At 40.3% G+C, this 18866-nt stretch overlaps 1 protein-coding gene across 1 annotated transcript in view; it reads left to right on the plus strand.

The window, feature by feature from the left end:
• Positions 1-18866, plus strand: part of STAG1 (stromal antigen 1) — a 165949-nt gene that overhangs the window by 74786 nt on the left and 72297 nt on the right. The window contains exons 7-9 of the mRNA XM_014944245.1: positions 533-684; positions 5083-5156; positions 16477-16600. Coding sequence (XP_014799731.1) covers positions 533-684; positions 5083-5156; positions 16477-16600 — 350 coding nt within the window. The remainder of the gene's footprint in view (positions 1-532; positions 685-5082; positions 5157-16476; positions 16601-18866) is intronic.

Genomic DNA, 18866 nt, shown 5'->3' on the forward strand with positions numbered 1-18866 from the left:
TTTTTTTTTTCAGTTTTCCTCTGTGCCAGCCAATTTCAATGAGAAATGATTCACTGTAGCAAGAAACTTAAGAAGGACATGTGGGTTCTTCTGGAGTTACCAGCTTTGAGCAATACCAAGATAAAACAGTTACCACAAAAGTAGCTTCACTTCTCCATTTGTATAGTTGCTTTTCTACCTCGAGACAATGCTGTGTATTTAGCCAGAGAGGAGGTGATAACTGGCTTCTTGGTGTACACTGATCCTGCAGGTTCACCTGCTTCTCACTGACCTTATGCACTCCAAACTTGTGTAATTTTCCAGAGGAGATGGCAAAGAACATTTCCTGGAGCCAAATGGCGTAGATATACTCTCTTTTCTGACCTTCAGATGAGCCAAGTGACCTGGGTATTGCTTGGGTGGGAAGTGCCTTTCCAGATGGCTTTGTGTCAGGGTCAAGGTGGTGGTTTTCTGTGAGTATGGATCTGCTGAGGAAATATTTTTTAGCTCTGACTACAGGTAAAGAGTCACATTCTGTCTTCTGCCTTTGCAGCTATGAAGCTTATGACTGCTCTTGTGAATGTTGCCTTAAACCTGAGCATTCATCAGGATAATACACAGAGGCAGTATGAAGCTGAGAGAAACAAAATGATTGGCAAAAGAGCTAATGAAAGATTGGAGCTGCTGCTTCAGAAAAGAAAAGAGGCAAGTGAAAAGATTTTTTTTTATTTTTTTTCCTGGTTCATATACGTTCCCTCCAACAGAAAGTCCAGGGTGGTTTGTGACTTGAGTACCACAGTGAGAAACAAGAGATTAGTTCTGCAGTCCTGTTTGTGCCATCTCAAGCATATTACTTGGGCTGCATTTTTTATTCTTGCATTAACACATTCAGTTGAGTTTGTGTGCTGCTCTGCACACACAGGGTAATTTCTATTCTCAGGCTTGACCAAGCAGGAAGAAAATTAATCTTGAGGTGTAAGTAGGAACTGTTTTGATTATGCAAACAGATCTTGAAAAGAGGATCACATGTAGTCCCTCACTGCGCTGCCCATTTCTCCCTTTGATCACTGCAATTATTACATAGTCTCATTAGTACTTCTTTTTGTAGCTGCTTTCAGGAAACACTGAAGTGGGGGCTATAGCACCTGATCTCAGGGAGAAGCAGCTTGGGAGACATTAAAGTAGCTTTTAGACAATACCAGACGGGCATTAGGTGAGCAAAAGCATTAGAAGGTTCCTGTAATCATCCCTAAATAAAGTATTATATCCCAGGAAATTCACTTTTAGAGTTGTACTTAAAAGAAATTTGAAGATAACAAGTAGGAAATGAATACATATGCATTCAAACAGCCATAATCTGTAAAGATGCCATGTAAAACTCATAAGATTGATTTAAAGATTGAAGTGTATGTGATTTAAATTTATTTGTTTTAATATATTAATTCTGAATATATTTTTTCCACCACTGTTTTACTCTGTAGCAAATTAAGGAGGTCTGGGTGCTTTACCTGTATGCACCTTGGATTCTTTTAGGTATGACTTTGACTCAAAAATGCTTGACTTTATAGTCTTTGTCTGGGGATAATTACAATTCCGTATTATATTTTACTGCTATGAACTGCAACACAATTTTATCTGGCTTTCATAATTCTTTAAAATCATGCACTAAGATACACAGCAAGAACAATCTCTCCTGCCCAAACTGCAAGAGAAACATTTAAAATTAAATAGTAAATTAAATGTGAGCCTTAAACCATTTTAAAAAGCAGAGTTGCTTTGTTAAAATAGCTGGAGCGCAGTTTCTATTCCACATCTGTTGATTGTTGCTTTGAATTTCCAGAGAAGGACAAAGTCACTAATTACACTGATTAACTTGGTTTAGTATCTCTGTGGACATCCTCTGTACTGTTCTTTCCAATATCTTTTGGAGATGCAGTATATAATTTCTCTGGGGAGACTCGGAAGCAAGGGTGCCCAGGCTTGCATGGGGCTGTGAACCCCTGAAAGAAGAACGAGCATTTGGCAAACCTTCACTTTTTATTTGTCTGTTTGGTCTCTGTCATATATATCACTGCTCACTAAAACTCATCAAAACGCTGTACCCGAGTCAGCCGGAGAGGAGCGGTGGTGATCGAGCATGTCCTCAGATACACCGTGTGGAGCGTAGTAGAGAGCCCTGTACAGAAGAGATTAATTAGGATTAGATGGCATAATGGCTCTGTGTGAGAATTCCTGACGTAATGGTGTATATTTCCCATGTTTAAATATGCTGAATTTACAATAATACTCTGTGTTGGCACTTCCTTAGTTGATGTAGTGCCATCATCATAGACCTCATAGGCACATACCCAGGCACGCGTTTCTCTTTGTGAAGTTATCCAGGGACAGTTCGTAAGCCAAGTGTGACAAATTCATCTGAAGTAGAAGAGATGGAACACTCTCCCTGAAGTGTTCCATTCTCCTGTCATCTTCTCCATACCTAATGTGAGAGCAGTGCATGAAGGTCTGTTCTTGTTGAATGAGGTTTTCGACTAAACCCGGTGATTTAGGTAACAATCTGCCACAAAATGGAGGAAGTTGCGTTTTAGTTCCTGCCACCGGTGATTCAAATTTTGTCTTTGTCACACATGGCTCTTTGAGTTTCTCAAAATATTTGCAGAGTCAAGAAGAGAATGTTTTCCTTATTTTTACTTAGGTTTAAGGAGGGGTGTGTTAAATCATTTTTGTGTTGGTAAGAGCAGGAATCCCAAGACACAAATGTTCTCTCAAGATGCCTGAAGTTAAGCACTGAAATTCAAGTACGTGCTCTAGAAAAGCCAAAAGTGTAAAAAGTAATTACAGTTTTGGAGAAAATTGTTAATTCATTACTGAAACTAAGATACATTTGAGAATCGTATCTTTTAAATGTTAGCACATAAAAGAGAGGTCTCAAATGGACCTACTGAATCTCTGATTCTCCTTCTACACCAGCTCTGCCCCAGCATGTGGATCCCCATATCAGTTGTACAGCTGATAACTTAACCATGTTTATAGCCAGCTGTAAATTCCCTGTAGAAAGAGCAGCAGAAGAGGGAGGAATCCATCCATGCTGTCCCCTCGTCTACGCCACTTAGTCTTGTATGGTGCTGCTCAACTTCTCAGACAAAGAAATGTCCAAGTACACTTTCCTTCAGTATCTTAACCTTCTCACGGCTCATAAAGTTCAGTCTTTCTGACCTCTCTGATGTGTCTTTATATTAACGATTCATACCCAAAGTTCTGTGGGAGCTTCCCCTTTCCCTTTCAGGGCCTCCTTAGTTTTTCGGAAGGCCTCCTGAGGCTTCTTGGTTCATTCCCATCCTCATTCTGCTGCACAGTCTGTGCTGGGTTGTCTCTAGGCCCATGTTTCTGTAGCTGTTTGCCTGCCTGTAGCCTGGGAAGTCAACTGACTGAGAAGGAATGAGAAATTCAAGCTCTCTTTTGAGTTCTATGTTCTTGAATGGGCATTTAGTCTGTGCATATTTGGGTTGAGCTGATGCTGAAAACAGCTCTTCTCCCAGAAGCTGTGTCTAAATACACTTGTTTTGTGTACCAGCTCTTGGGGATACACACAGCTGGCGTGCACCCAACTTTTCTCTTTGTACATAATCCCTTTCACTATGAAATTAATTTCTTTGGCAGGTGTTTGACTCAAGAACTCTCAACATCTCCGTTTCCCCATATGCAAAATGGAGACAGCACCTCCTTCCTTGGGGATACACAGCTGGCATGCACCCAACTTTTCTCTTTGTACACAATCCCTTTCACTATGAAATTAATTTCTTTGGCAGGTGTTTGACTCAAGAACTCTCAACATCTCCGTTTCCCCATATGCAAAATGGAGACAGCACCTCCTTACATTTTAGGAAACTGACAGAATTCATTTACTGCGTTTTGCAAGCTGCTTTAGATCTTACCTGGAAGATACTGTAGAATGCTTATAAACATGGTTTGAAAAATATAAACCCCGAGGTGAAAGTGTTTATGAGCTCATGCTATGCAGGAAGTCAAAACAGCTGATCATAATTCTGCCTCTGGCTTTAAGATGTTTTATCTGTTATGCATGTATGTCCATAATCATACAGGTTTTATGGTTTTATGCATATGTGCACTCTGTACTAGCAAAGGCTCTGTTGTGGTTCTCATTCTGAAAATGTGGGAAAATTTACATTCACACACGTTGCTGTATTCTGCTTTGATATTAAGAAACACCTTGATGGAGGAATGATGCCTTTGAGTGTAGTAGCAGTTCTGCTCCAAAAGCTGATTGTATAAAATTGGCGTCATCTTGTTTAACAAAGCTGCATCTTGGTGTGATTAAGTCATACTTATTTAGTTTAGTACAATAGATGACAGCGTTAGAATACTTTAATTGATTCCAAGGTGTTCCTTTAGGATTTGTTGGCGCTTCATTGACACAATGAATGCTTTCCATAGTACAAAACATGCTCATATTATACAGGAAATATTAAGTTTTTTTTTAAAAAAAACCAGTCCTGTTTATAAAAACACGCTCATAATACTTTTTTTCACTTGGGTTTGGTGATTCTGGAGACCTTCCTGCTTCAGAAACTCAGTTATCATGGGTGCTGAAGATAAAGCAGCTTACACTCATGCTTAAGACTGAGAACATCTTTAAGTACTTTCCTTCATGACTTTGAATTTTTCAGAGGGGATTCCTGATCTGTGCCCAGCCCCGTTTCTGCAGCTGCTGTTCACTCTCAGTTCTATCTACTACATTTAACTATGGCTACAGCACTGGCTGCTGCTCTTACTGAACACACAGGCTTGACTTGTCTGAATTTTAATAGCAGTAAAATGGCGATGACTGCTTCAAAGGAGTCATTTGAAACTAAATTAATTGATGTTTGTAGAGAATGTTAACTTTCTTCCATTAAGGCATTGCATATATGCATATATGTGCACACAGTATAGGCATGTGCTGGAAAACTAGAAGATGGTGAATCTACTAATACCTTTAAGTGCTCTTCCATGGTCTTCTGATGTTTCCCAATAAGGAATTGTAGAATATCCAGTTATAATAAGCAGTGATCTTTTATTTATTTCTGTTTTGTTTTTTTGCAGCTACAAGAAAACCAAGATGAAATTGAAAATATGATGAACTCTATTTTTAAGGGTATATTTGTTCATAGATACCGGTAAGAAAATGCATGCTACAGTAGGCTTTGCTAACAAAGTATATTCATAAATAAGGTCAAGGGCAGTTTCTGTGTCGATTTTGCTTCTGATGTAATATTCTAGGTGCCACAAAAGCAGTATCAAAACCACTGAAGTTATGGAAGAAAATCAAAGTGTAACCCCTGCTAATTACACAGTAGAGCTGTCCATACAACTTTATTTTAATTCAGTAAAATAGTTTTAAAGGAGTTGTGGGAGACGTGGAATTTGAATCTTTGTCTTTTAAAAAGAAAAGTCATCCGAGCTGGGAGCACAAACGTGACGCATCTTAAGAGTAACCAAAAGATCACTGTGTATCATAAGAGGGCAGTTTTGGTTGTTGGGTACCTATGCTCTGCATTTCCTTTAATATGTCTTAAGTGTAAACAGTAAATTTCTGATCTTCCCACCATATATGCTTTAGCCACAACTTCAACTTTAATTTTGGCTTTTTCCTCCTTAAATTACATAATGGCAATCAAAAGCCTTAATTCCAGTTAACACGGGTTGGTTTATTGTTTTTTTAATTGTTTTGGATGTTTGTAGCAAGAACATTAAAAAAAATTATTGTGGTGTTTTATGCTCTGCATTTCCTTTAGTATGTCTTAAGTGTAAACAGTAAATTTCTGATCTTCCCACCATATATGCTTTAGCCACAACTTCAACTTTAATTTTGGCTTTTTCCTCCTTAAATTACATAATGGCAATCAAAAGCCTTAATTCCAGTTAACACGGGTTTTTTTATTGCTTTTTAATTGTTTTGGATGTTTGTAGCAAGAGGTTTATTGTTTTTTTAATTGTTTTGGATGTTTGTAGCAAGAACATTAAAAAAAATTATTGTGGTGTTTAGCACATCACAAAAGAGTTTTTTATTAGTTAATATGCTATGTCTTGTGAATACAAAACCACAGCAGGTTATATATATATTCATGTGTGCGTGTGAATGCGCACATACGTGCACTCCTGTTTACTTCAGAATTGCACAAAACAGTAGTTTTGGACTGGTGCATGCTATTTTGGAATATGGTTTATCAGAGAGCAGTAGTCTTTTAAAATAGATTTAGGGTTGTTTTGTATCACAAGATACCTCAGAGCATCTGCAGCATCTTGGTGAAACCAGCTCTTTAAATGTTAATTGACTTACTGAAGTCGAAAGAGAAAATTCCAGGATACTGAATTATGCCATTAACCTTTCAGATCGAAATTCTGGTTTAAAACTTTACCATTTATGAAATCATTTAGACAAATGGCAGAAAACAAGAAAGGGTTTATGAGAAGAGGGTTAGAAGGTGAGGAGGAACCCACAGGTCGGATGGCCAGTGGGATTATTGTAATTATGGAGAAAAGTGTGCAGTGGAGTTGGAGCATGTACCTTCTGTACCCAAGCATGATACTTGGAAGGAAGTTTACAGCAGTGCTGGGAGCATCTCTCCAAGGAGATCAGAGGTAGCAGCAAAACAGGGTCTCTTAAAAAGACAAGGGATCTAAGTATAGTGATTACTTCCAACTCTTTTGCTGCACGCATATGTCACACTTCTCTCTTTCTTCAGACCTTGTATCCTTCTTCTGTCCCACACACCTGTGGGACGATGTAATTTGCTCTCTGTTTGTTTCTTCCCTCCGGAGGAAGTGGTAAAGGAGGGATGGTGAACTGAGAGGTCTGAGAGGCAGGGGAATGGGTCAGGAAGCCTTGAGCTACTTGGCAAGAGCAGGATGGGTTTACATGAGGTACATGAGGATTAGCTCAGTGTAGCACTCACACTATTTTGCTATGAAAGCAGCTTTTATGATGGGTAGGTAATAAAGTTAAAGAAAGTTAAAGTTAAATGCAAAGAGTTTTTCCATTTTTGACCCTTCAGAATTTAGTGTATTGTATCAAACAAGAAGTCGCTTAAAAGTGTTTTCCTAGCAGCTCATGTTCTTGTGTAGGATTGGAAAAATGCTCTTTTTAAATACTCCTTTTGTAACCCAAGTTTCTTTTCATGCCTCTGGCCACCATTAGTAACAGCCCGATTTTGCTAATATTGCTGTAACAAGGAAGAGGCCAAATTAAATAAACACTGCTTATCCGTGCCCTGAAAAAAAAAGATGCCCAGGCTGAGACTGTTAGAGCCCTGAAGAATTTGTTGAAATCAGTTGACTTGCGGTGTGCTCTGAGCAGTGAGGATGCTGTCATCTCTCTGGCCTCCCTAACTGCTGTGGAGCTCCCGAGAGAGTCTGTTACTACATATACCTGAGTATGAGTCATCTGTAGACGGCCTCCCTAACTGCATTCTCCCTTATGAGGAGAGACTGAGAGAGCTGGGACTCTTTAGTCTGGAGAAGAGAAGGCTGAGGGGAGACCTTATCAACGCCTACAAGTATCTCAAGGGAGGGTTGAAGGAGGAGGGAGCCAGACTCTTTTCAGTGGTTCCCAGTGAGAGGACGAGGGGCAACGGGCACAAGTTGGAACATAAGAGGTTCAGACAACAGAGAACATAGATTCCAATTTCTGCAGTTATATCTGTGCAGGAACATAGAGGGGAAAAAATGTTTGCATTAAAACCAGCTAATTAAAGAGAAAACCAGGGCTGGAGGCAGGGAAAGGAAAGGATTTCAATTTACAGAATCACAAAATGATATGGGTTTGGAAGGGACCTCTGGAGATCATCTGCTCCCGAGAGATTCTGTTAGTACATATACCTGAGTATGAGTCATCTGTAGACAACAGAGAACATAGATTCCAATTTCTGCAGTTATATCTGTGCAGGAACATAGAGGGGAAAAAAATGTTAGCATTAAAACCAGCTAATTAAAGGGAAAACCAGGGCTGGAGGCAGGGAAAGGAAAGGATTTCAATTTACAGAATCACAACATGATATGGGTTTGGAAGGGACCTCTGGAGATCATCTAGTCCAGCCCCCTGCCAGAGCAGGTCCACCCAGAGCAGGTTCCACAGGAATGTGTCCAGGTGGGTTTGAATGTCTCCAGAGAAGGAGACTCCACCACCTCTCTGGGCAGCCTCTGCCAGGGCTCTGCCACCCTCAAAGTGAAGAAGTTCCTCCTCATGCAGAGATGGAACTTCTTCTATTCAAGTTTGTGCCCATTTCCTCTTGTCCTGTCTCTGGGCACCACTGAAAAAAGACTGGCCCCATCCTCCTGACACCCACCCTTTCAGTATTTATAGGTGTTGATCAGATCCCCCCTCAGCCTTCTCTTCTCCAGACTAAAAAAGACCCAAGTCCCTCAACCTTTCCTCATCAGAGAGATGTTCCAGGCCCCTCATCATCTCTGTAGCCCTCTGCTGTCCCCTCTCCAGCAGTTCCCTGTCCTTCTGGAACTGGGGAGCCCAGAACTGGACCCAGTGCTCCAGATGGTGCCTCACCAGGACCACAAGGGCACATTGTTGGTTCATGGTCGTCCTGTTGCCCACCGCAACTCCCAGGTCTTTTTCCTCAGAGGTGCTCACCAGCAGGTCAGCCCCCAACCTGTACTGGTTCAGGGGGTTATTCCTCCCCAGGAGCAGCACCCTACACTTGCTCTGGTTGAATTTTGTCAGGTTCCTCCCTGCCCAACTCTCCATTTCATGATCTCCAACTCATTTCAAATGATTACCTGCTTCCATAATATTTCTGAAGCGTTCCTTCTCTCAAATAGTTCAAATGATTTATCAACATGACATCATTTTACGGTCCTTAGGCCATGTGCAAGTGGTAATGATTTAAAAAGAATGTTATTTTAATTATTCCCAGAGAAGAAATCCCTTTCCATAATATGATTCAGCCTCTGCCACAGTGATTCATGCTCAGTGACCTTTGTAACTTAAACAGCAAGTCCTTGATCTGAACAAAAAGCCCCTCTGAACTGTTCCATTTGGAATGTAGCTGTCTTCCTACTGGTAAGCTAGTGCTGCAGTGAGGTTACATCTTCTTTCTGTAGATTACTTTATAATTTATTGGAAGATTTCAGTGCTCACTGCTCACATTAAAAGAAAGAAAAAGATTTATAGAAATAGCTGAGCAATTTTCTAGGTGTAATGTTAGTCTTGTGTTAACAGCAGATATGGTCAAAAAATGGAGATATGCTTAATAAAGACACAGAAGATGTACCTACCTCATTGTGTATTTCCATATCTCTTTCCTGAATCACTTTTTTTTGACTATTTTTGTGTCGCTTTGGTTGTCTGTTGATTATTTATTTTCTCTTCTCTAAAACTGAGATTTAGCATCAAAGGGGAGACGTAAGAGCAAATTCATTTAGAGTCAAGTTGCTGAGCTCATGTTGGTGAGAATAAAACCAGCAGAGATGATGACTGGTAAACAGGAATCCAGGGCCATGAGGGTAATCAAACTCTGGAATGGATTGTCCAGAGAGGCCTTCGAAATACTCAAAAATTGCTTGTACAAGGCATGTGTAGGGGCTGATGATATGGTGATGGTCAGAGGTCCTAATCTCAAAATAACCAGTTTTGTGTCTGTATGAGTCTAACACCTTTGGTTTGTGGTATGTAGGAATAAGATACTATGTACTGGTAGGGCAGGGATCTTAAAGTAATGGGGTTTTTGTCTGAAGTTAAGCTGAAAATCGCTTGCAGAGTGTGCGTATGTTTAAAAAAAAAAACAAAAGCAAGGAGGGGAAGGAGAGTCCTGTTTCTTCATTTCAGTTGTATCTGCATATCAGAGATGACTTTGATTCTGAGATTATTGCCACATAGCTTCTCAGGTGTAACACGTATTCATCGCAAGTATTCAAGCTCATCATTCTCAACAGTTATCTGAAATGTCAAAATTTCAGTTTTGCTACTTCCCTGCGTTTGATTTATTAATGTGTGTCCAGACACATTTCCCTTTCAGAGGGTAAGATTCAGAGAATTCTTACTTGAGTCCTGCTTCGTAATATCTTTTTTGTTTTGAATGCTCAAAGAGCCATTCCTCTGGATGTGAATATCCAGCAGAACATCTATTACATTTTTAACTTCTGGCAGACCTGAATGGGGATCCTCAGGCTGATGGACACGATGTTTTTGTGAATTTATGCAATGCAATGAGCCTCATGCATTATTTTGGCAGTACTGCTAATTAAGGTTAAACTTGCCAAATGTAGATGGCATCTTTACAGAGAAGATGCTTCTGTCTCCTTCCAAGGTGCTCGTTTCCCTCCTGCTGGGTAAATAGAATGACAGTGGCAAGTTGCATCTGAGTTCCAATCTAGGAAGCAAGAGTGTTGCATGAAAATCAGGGAGAAGGGAATATTAGATGGAAGTCTGGTAATGAAGCAGGTGGGAGACTGAGAGGCACAAAAACCAGTCAGCACATAAAACTGTAGAAAAATCCTCTTCCCTCCCCCTAAATATATTATCCTAAGGAGGTGAAACGTACATCTTAGGTGACAAGAAAATGCATTATATTCTTACTTATGTTGAAAAAGCAGATAGAAGTGAACTAAACCCTTTGTCCCTTAGAGGCATAAGAAAAAAGAAAGGCAAAAAGTTAGATCGTGGTACTTTAACCACAGATCGTGGTTTGACTTTAATACTAAGTTTAAAAACACACACTCCCTTTCCTACAAAGTCCTGTATCATACTTGATATAAGCAAAGGTGTTAGTGTGATGTAGGTCTTGGGGAAGCACTGGTTTTAGAGATATGTGGAGCTACATCTTGGAATTCAAGTCATGCCTTCAAAGAATACAATTCCTTCATCTGGCAAGAATGTTGGGATAATCAGCTTAGTAACACATTATTGAAATAGCTATTTAAGTAGCACTTTGCATAGGATTACTTAGAAACAGGAGTGCTGGTTACCAACCCCTCCCAGGAGTGGGATACACAGGGAGCATTCACCAGAATTTGTGGAAGTGGGCCCTGCACACTTGTTTTTCTTACCCTTTTTCCCTTATGGCATCCTAATTTAGCTCCAGAGATAAGAGAGTCACAGAAAGAAGCAGAAAAGACTTTGTAACTACATCTTCAAAATGCTTAGAAACTGTCGAGCAGCCCAAGGGACTGGGCTGGTTTGATCTGATTGGCAAAGGTACATTAATTGTAGAGCTGCACCATTTCATATCCCTTAATTGGGAATTTGAGATTCCATCCCAAAGAATGCCAGAGGCAGGTGAGTGACCCTCATTTCTGTCTTTGCTAGAAAGTTTTCTCATAGACCAACTCTGATCCCAACCCATTGACTGAAACAACTTTTTTTTTTTTTCCCTGTTCATATCCAGTTTGCATGTTGAATAACACCACGTTCCTCTGAAGGTTAGGTGTAGTTCTGTCTTTTGCATGTTGAATAACACCATGTTCCTCTGAAGGTTAGGTGTAGTTCTGTCTTAGAAGCAACACCTCCAATGGTTACATCGGGCAAGCAAACGTGCAATGGGAGTGTAGTCAGGCATCCTTTAGGAGCTTCCAAGAAGTTCTGAAGCAGTTACTGCTCTGCTCGTCAACTCCATCTTTTGCTTTGGTGTTTTCCCTCAAATGCTTAAGGATTTAAGCATCCATTTCAGTGCAGATCAGCTTAAATTACTTTCAGTTTTGGTCTTGGGTAATCTAAATGAGTTTGTGATCAAACACACTGAGAGAACTCAGGAGTTGCAACTGGTAACCACTTCGGCAAGACTCTGAGGAGCATACCAGTCTCCACCTGGCATATCCTGGTTATCCAGTGTACACTCAGGGTCCTAAATACTTTGAGCCTTAGCTGAAATACTTGAGTGTAATTTAGCATGAAATACATGCTAAAGCTGCACTTTTGATGATTGTTTCTCTAAAACAATCAATTAGTAAAGCCTATTTCCTGACACCGTTTGCTGTGATTTGTCCTGAGTTGTACGGACCTGCCTTCTCAACCCAACATTTGAAAAGGAACCGGTGAATTTCTTACCTGATCCCCTTTTGTCGAATCTCTTTATGAAGTTTCATCATGGGGAGCCTCTTTACTAAGAGCAGGAATATAGATAGTGAATTTTGCTGCAAACAGTTTGCTGTTTCCCATCCACTGCATAGACGTTACTTTGCAGTTCGTGTTGAAAAGAAGGTTACATATATTTTATGTCTAATATTTGTAGATCCATCACTAGTTCTGCTTCTGTGCTGGACTAGATTCTGTTCCTTTCTAGCAGCATTTGGCAAGTAATACCATCTTACATCACTGATTTATAATTATGATAATGAATAATAGAATCATAGAATGGTGCAATATTTTATGTCTAATATTTGTAGATCCATCACTAGTTCTGCTTCTGTGCTGGACTAGATTCTATTTCTTTGTAGCAGCATTTGGCAAGTAATACAATCTTGCATCACTGATTTATAATTATTATAATGAATAATAGAATCATAGAATGGTGCATGAATTAAATGCATGAATTATTCCAAAAGTATTTCATATGGGCATGGAATCTGTGATGGGGATTCCTGCATTCCAAAAGTATTTCATACGGGCATGGAATCTGTGATGGGGATTCCTGCAAAAAGACAAATGATTCTTACTGGTAACACAGTTATCTGGATGATGGTGGTGAAGTGGGAAATTGGTGTCTCACAAATTCTCCTGCCTGTCCAGCAACTTGATTCTGTTTGCTAATCTCACGTGCTTTCTGCATGATTCTTTCCCATTTTCAATTACACTGAAGATGTTTAATTATTTTTATACTGAATCTTGTAATTAATTGAACAGCGCTTTTTTTTAACTTTTTTTTTTTTAAACTGTAAATAGCAGCTTGGAGTGAGTGTTTGTCCACAGTGCCTTGGGATCCCTGAGAAGCTTTTGAATCAAGAATCAGTTTTTCACTGTCTGCCTAGGGAAGCTTGGATGCATTCTTACAGAAAAGATAAATTTTCCTGATTTTTGGCTGGCTGTGCCGCATGATTAAATAGCTGTTGACACTTGGGTTCTTTTGGGGATTGCTGTTAAATCCTTCCAAAATGCTTCACAGTTAGTAAATTTATAAGGTGGTGAAATAACCTATTTGGAAGTGAAGACTCAGACTGTCATCCCCGAGTGGAAATGTCTTCATGGCTCCCCTTTTTTAACTTGATTCATACTCATCAGTCTTTTAGATTGGTTTTTAAGTCTTGCATTCTGATTCCTTCTACCTATATTTCGTCTTAAAAATAGTTAAAAAGTTATTCCATAAAAGAGAATTTGGTAATCTAGTTTAGTGTGAAGTAATATACAATTAGACCTATGTGTATGAGAATACATTCATAGTTTTAATTAAAATTTGTCTTCGTTGTGGCTGCATTCCCCATAATGAATGCAGTTTTTATGGTGCAAGTTCTTGAATGTAGTATTTTAATACATTCATCTTTGTGGTGTCTAAAACCTGTTTGAGAAATCCCTTGTTGGAACAGCTTATTTAATGCCTTACTCTGCTTGTAATGCAGCTTGGCTACATTGTGGACATTGACAATTACCTTGGTTTTGGTGCCGCAGAGTCTTCAGCGAGTTTGACAGACCAGGTTTAATGGTTCTGTTTGGAAGTCGATAGAATTGGTGCTTCATGTAGGCAAAGAGAGAAAATGATAGTAGTTTGATGGCATTCCTACAAATTTCCCCCTCACGCTCATATATTAGTTTTAAATGCATGTTTTATGCTGTTACATAAGTACAGTTTTCTCCTTATAATTAGAAACTGAATGGGAAAACCAGAGTTGACTGTAGGAATTTCAGGTCTAGGCATGTACGAGAGCACAATTGATTGCCCTGTTCATGTGGGAACTGTGGTTTTCACCTTGGTCCCTGGAAGATCATACGCAGTAGAGTGGCCCCTATTGAGGTGAACCAGTTTGGAAGCTGGAAGTCCATAGGCAGTTATGGTATGGTGTAGTCATGATTTTGTTACATTCTTTTGTGTGTATGAACTTATGCAGTAAGTATCTTGAGCATAAGATAGGAGTGCATTTTATTTCTATTTTGTAAAATTAAAGACTTTAGGAAAGATACCATTTCTCTTATTTTGCAATTATTCTCTTGTTTGAAGCTTGGAATTTTGATTATTTTTTTTTTCATAAATTAGATTTCATTTGGGGGTTCTGTTGTTGCTGGTTTAGAATTAAATTGATGTTTATTACATTTCTAAAAAGATTTTTTTTATAAAAATACGGAACAAGAGTCTCAATTATAAGCAAGGCCAGTGTTTGCAAAGCACCAGACATTCCCTTCTTCTCTACGGTGGCTCTTTATGTTCTTCACTTATTACAGCTGAAGTTCTGAACTGTGAAGCAGTGCCAGCTGGAGTGGCACAAGCGATTTCTCATAGTAACAGATGTCTTGGAGATGAAATTACTAAAGGGCCAGATGGCCCCAATCCCTTTTCCCGTTGTTTAGCCGTCGTTCATTATTAGTAAATATGCCGTGCTCTATGTCAGGCAGGCAGGAAAGTGCCAATCAGATTGAAATCATTTCCATCCCTGATCTCTTTAGATGATCTCTCCAGGCAGTTTCCTGCTGCCCCTCCTCAATAAGCAGCTGATAAGTCTGCCTGAGAGATGTCTTTGCCTCTTCCATCACTTGCCACAATTAGAATGTAGAAAAAAAGCAAGAAGACTGGAAAAAAAACCAATGTTGAAATGTAAACATTCTCCTGAGTTTTGTTACAGGAGCTTCATGGGGTGCATGAAGCAAGACCTGCTTATGTACCAAATTCCATTTTGCCCCTCAGGCAGGCTCCTTTGGTTAAACCAAGTAACTTTTTCCACCTTGCAATTGTTCTACACCCTCTGGCTTGAGAGTGTCAAGCTTGCTCAGCAAGTGTCAGTGACAATGTTTCAGAAATGATTGTCTAGAGAAGTTTTGTAGCTTGGATTCATAATCATAGAATTATAGAATAATTTGGGTTGGAGAAGTCCTTTAAGATCATTGAGTCCAACCATTAACTTAGCACTAGGTTACCAGTCCACCACTAATCCATCTCCCTCAGTGCCACATCTACATGTCTTTTAAATACCTCCAGGTCTCTTCTCCCAGGTCACAGGCAACAGGACTAGAGGAAACAGCCTCAAGTTGCACCAGGGAAGGTTCAGATTGGATATTAGGAAAAATTTTTACACTGAAGGGGTTATCAAGCATTGGAATGGGCTGCCCAGGGAAGGGGTTGAGGCACCATCCCTGGAGATGTTCAAAAGACATTGTGCTGGGGGACATGGTTTAGTGATGTTTTTTTTGTCAGAGTTAGGTTGATGGTTGGACTAGATGATCTTGAAGGTCCCTTCCAACCTAGATGATTCTATGACTCTAGCACTTCTCGCTCTCCTGTTCAGCCTCCTTTTCTCCAGGCTGAACAACTCCAGCTCCCTCAGCCTCTCCTCACAGGACTTGTTCTCCAGACCCCTCACCAGCTTTGCTACCCTTCTCTGGTCATGCTCCAGCTCCTCAATGTCTTTCCTGTGGTGAGGGGCCCAAAACTGGACGCAGCCCTCAAGGTGGGACCTCACCAGTGCCCAGTACAGGGGGATGATTATTTCCCTCGTCCTGCTGGCCACACTATTCCTGATACATATTTCCCTTGTCCTGCTGGCCACGCTATTCCTGACACAGGCCAGGATGCTATTGGTCTTCTTGGCCACCTGGGCACACTGCTGGCTCATGTTCAGCCGACAGTTGACCAACACCCCCAGGTCCTTTTCTTCCAGGCAGCTCCAGCCACACTTCCCCCAGCCTGTAGCACTGCAGGGGGTTGTTGTGACCCAAATGCAGGACCCGGCACTTGCCCTTGTTGAACCTCATCTCATTGGCCTTGGCCCATCCATCCAGCCTGTCCAGGTCCCTCTGTAGAGCCTTTCTACCCTCCAGCAGATCAACACTTCCACCCAATTCGGTGTCTTCTGCAAATTTATGCGGGTGCACTCAATCCCCTCATCCAGGTTGTTGATAAAGACATTAAAGAGAAGCAGCCCCAATCCTGAGCCCTGGGGAACACCACTTGGGACTGGCCACCAATTGGATTTAACTCCATTCACCACCACTCTTTGGACATAGCCTTCCAGCCTGTTTGTTTTTTTTTTCACCCAGTTTAATTTTCTTTGAAAAGAGGAAGGTGAAAGAGGGAGTAATAGACTGAGAAGCAAACTAGGGTGAAGAGTTTTTTGAGATAATAAAAATATCATATCGGAATGTAGAAATACTGAAATTATTAGATAGATCAGTGAGTTCAAGGACGTAAAGAAACAGAAAATCAGTGAGACAGCAGTGAGGACAGTGATGGACCCTACATAGTGAAGTTAATCAAAAGAAAAGCAAAACATGGGCAATGGGAATGAGAGGTGACTGGTGTGTGTCTGTAATCTGGTTAATATTTTTTCTTTCCTTTTTTTCCTTGTTAGCGATGCTATTGCTGAGATTAGAGCTGTCTGTATTGAAGAAATTGGTGTCTGGATGAAAATGTACAGTGATGCCTTCCTGAATGATAGTTATTTAAAATACGTTGGTTGGACACTACACGACAGGGTAAGTATTGTGTATTCCTGTACGTGGTGGAGTGTACTGCAGGTGGCTGGTGTTATACTACCCAAGACACGTTTAGGATATCGTCTTTGATTTGTAGAGATTATTCTTTTTTCTTGCCTGTTACTTATTTTTAAACCAGGTTATTTCAAGGTGTTCGCTTAAATTAGGATTCAGTAGTCTCTAATTGTGCGCTTGCTTCATGTGCTTTTTGTGTTTTCAGTATCCATTAGAATATCTTAATAGAAGTGTTTCTGTAGTGCTTTTCTCCTGATTACAAGAGAAGTCACCTCAGATGACCCCTGAGAACCTTTGTGTCTGAAGCAGGATGGAAAAGAGATTTCCAGATGTTTCTTCCATTTACATTGCCCAATAGAGGAAAGAGATCATCTTTGGATCTCCAACAGACATCACTGGTTCCACAACCAGTGGAATTCCCATCAGTTCATTTTCTCTTGAAGAATCTCTTCAAGGTTCTCTTTAGCTTTCTCTTCAAAAAATTGCGGAAACACCAGGTAGAAGCAAGAGGTTCATATCCAGAGGTTCTCTCCTACCTTACCACAGTTCTTCCTACTGATGGTATCCTCAACGTGCCTCTGCTGGGTGGGACCAGGCCTAAGTACCACTCGGTTCCTGCAGGAAGGTCAAGCCCATTCCTAATGCTAAGAGAACAAGACTTTGCACTTGTGACTCTGTGGGGTTTTTGTACACCAGGCAGCAACTGGGACTCTCCATCCTCTCGCTCTCACCAAAAACCCTTAGAACACTTGTTTTGCTCTAAACTCTTTTGCTACCATTATGCAAGGAGAACAGATGAGACCTTCCTGTACTGTTGACACGTTCATTAAATTCCAACATCCTGATGCAGAACATTATTTTTTTTCTAGGAGCACTGCTGGAAAAAAAGTAAAGGTTTGCAAGTTCATTCAATTGGCTTGCGTAACTACTGGTTAGCAGCTGATTGTTTAAAAAGAGGATTTCTTAAATAACTTTGGACAGTGTATTAACATTGAGGATATGACTCGGTCACTCTTTTGCAGAAGCCTGAACAAGATCAGTTAGAGAGATGTTAGCTTTTGCTAAGGAGGGACGTTAGCTGCTGCTCCTGGTTCTTCTGCTTTAGCTAGAGCTGAAAAGGATCTGCATCTTACCTTGATCCAGATAAACAATTTATTTGTGAAAAGTATCCTCTATGCTTTAGATATGTGGTGGTTTTCCTTTCTAAATCTGTAGTTCTCAAACTCTTACTTTACAGACTTTCCCCAATTTCACTTTACAGCTTTTCCCTAAACTTTTACATTACATCTCATTCTCATAAAACTTGCTTAGGAGAAAGCTCCTCCTTACTGCTGCAGTCTACCATGCCCTCTGTTAGCTCTGGAGACACTACACTTCCTATCATTAAAGCTTGGACATGGAAACTTGGCCATCACGGTGCTTTGAGGGGCAGAGCTGCTGCTCCATGTGGGTACCTTATTTTTGGCATTGGTGTGCTTCAGGAGGTGGAGATCATTGCTTCAAGTTACCAAATCAGTGGGAAGGTCAACTGAGGTTGGAGGATTAGGACTTTAGGTGTGGTGGAGACCTTGTGAATTCCTTGAATAATTGCAGTGGAGTTTTTTGGAGCACATTCTGATCCTAGCAGAACATTTCCACAAAGCAGCACTTCCAGTGGGAGAGCAGGATCTAGCAGCGTTCCACTTTCCAGCTCTCAGTCCCCTTCTGGTATCTGTGAGCTCCAGCCATTTCTCACATAATTCCCTTTAACCCTCTGTGAGACCCAGCCGTTCCTCACGGCACTGTCCGGGACCCGTGTCAGCCTCGTGCACTCTTATCTGTCACATCCAGCAAATTCTTCACCTCCTCTTCAGCTTAACATCAGGCCAGGGTTTAATCATCTGCCTGCAGTCTTAACATACATTTTTACCTCAGCTTTTTTAAAATTAATATGTTCTTTCTTATCAGACAGATTTTAAATTACAGTGTTACGGTCAAAAAAAAAAAAAAAGGTTTCCGTTTTTAAAAAACTGAAATGTTTTGTGCTATCCATTTTTTTTTCTAAACATATGAAAGATTTTTAATAGGATTATTAAATTTCCTCACACTCTCTCCTTTATCCTACCATCAACCCAGACAAACTCCTCACTCAGCTTTTTTAAAATTAATATGTTCTTTCTTATCAGACAGATTTTAAATTACAGTGTTACGGTCAAAAAAAAAAAAAAAGGGTTTCCGTCTGGACCAGAAGCAGAAGAATTCTATCAGGCTG

Source organism: Calidris pugnax, unplaced genomic scaffold (assembly GCF_001431845.1).
Source record: "Calidris pugnax isolate Ruff unplaced genomic scaffold, ASM143184v1 scaffold143, whole genome shotgun sequence".
Lineage (NCBI taxonomy): Eukaryota > Metazoa > Chordata > Aves > Charadriiformes > Scolopacidae > Calidris > Calidris pugnax.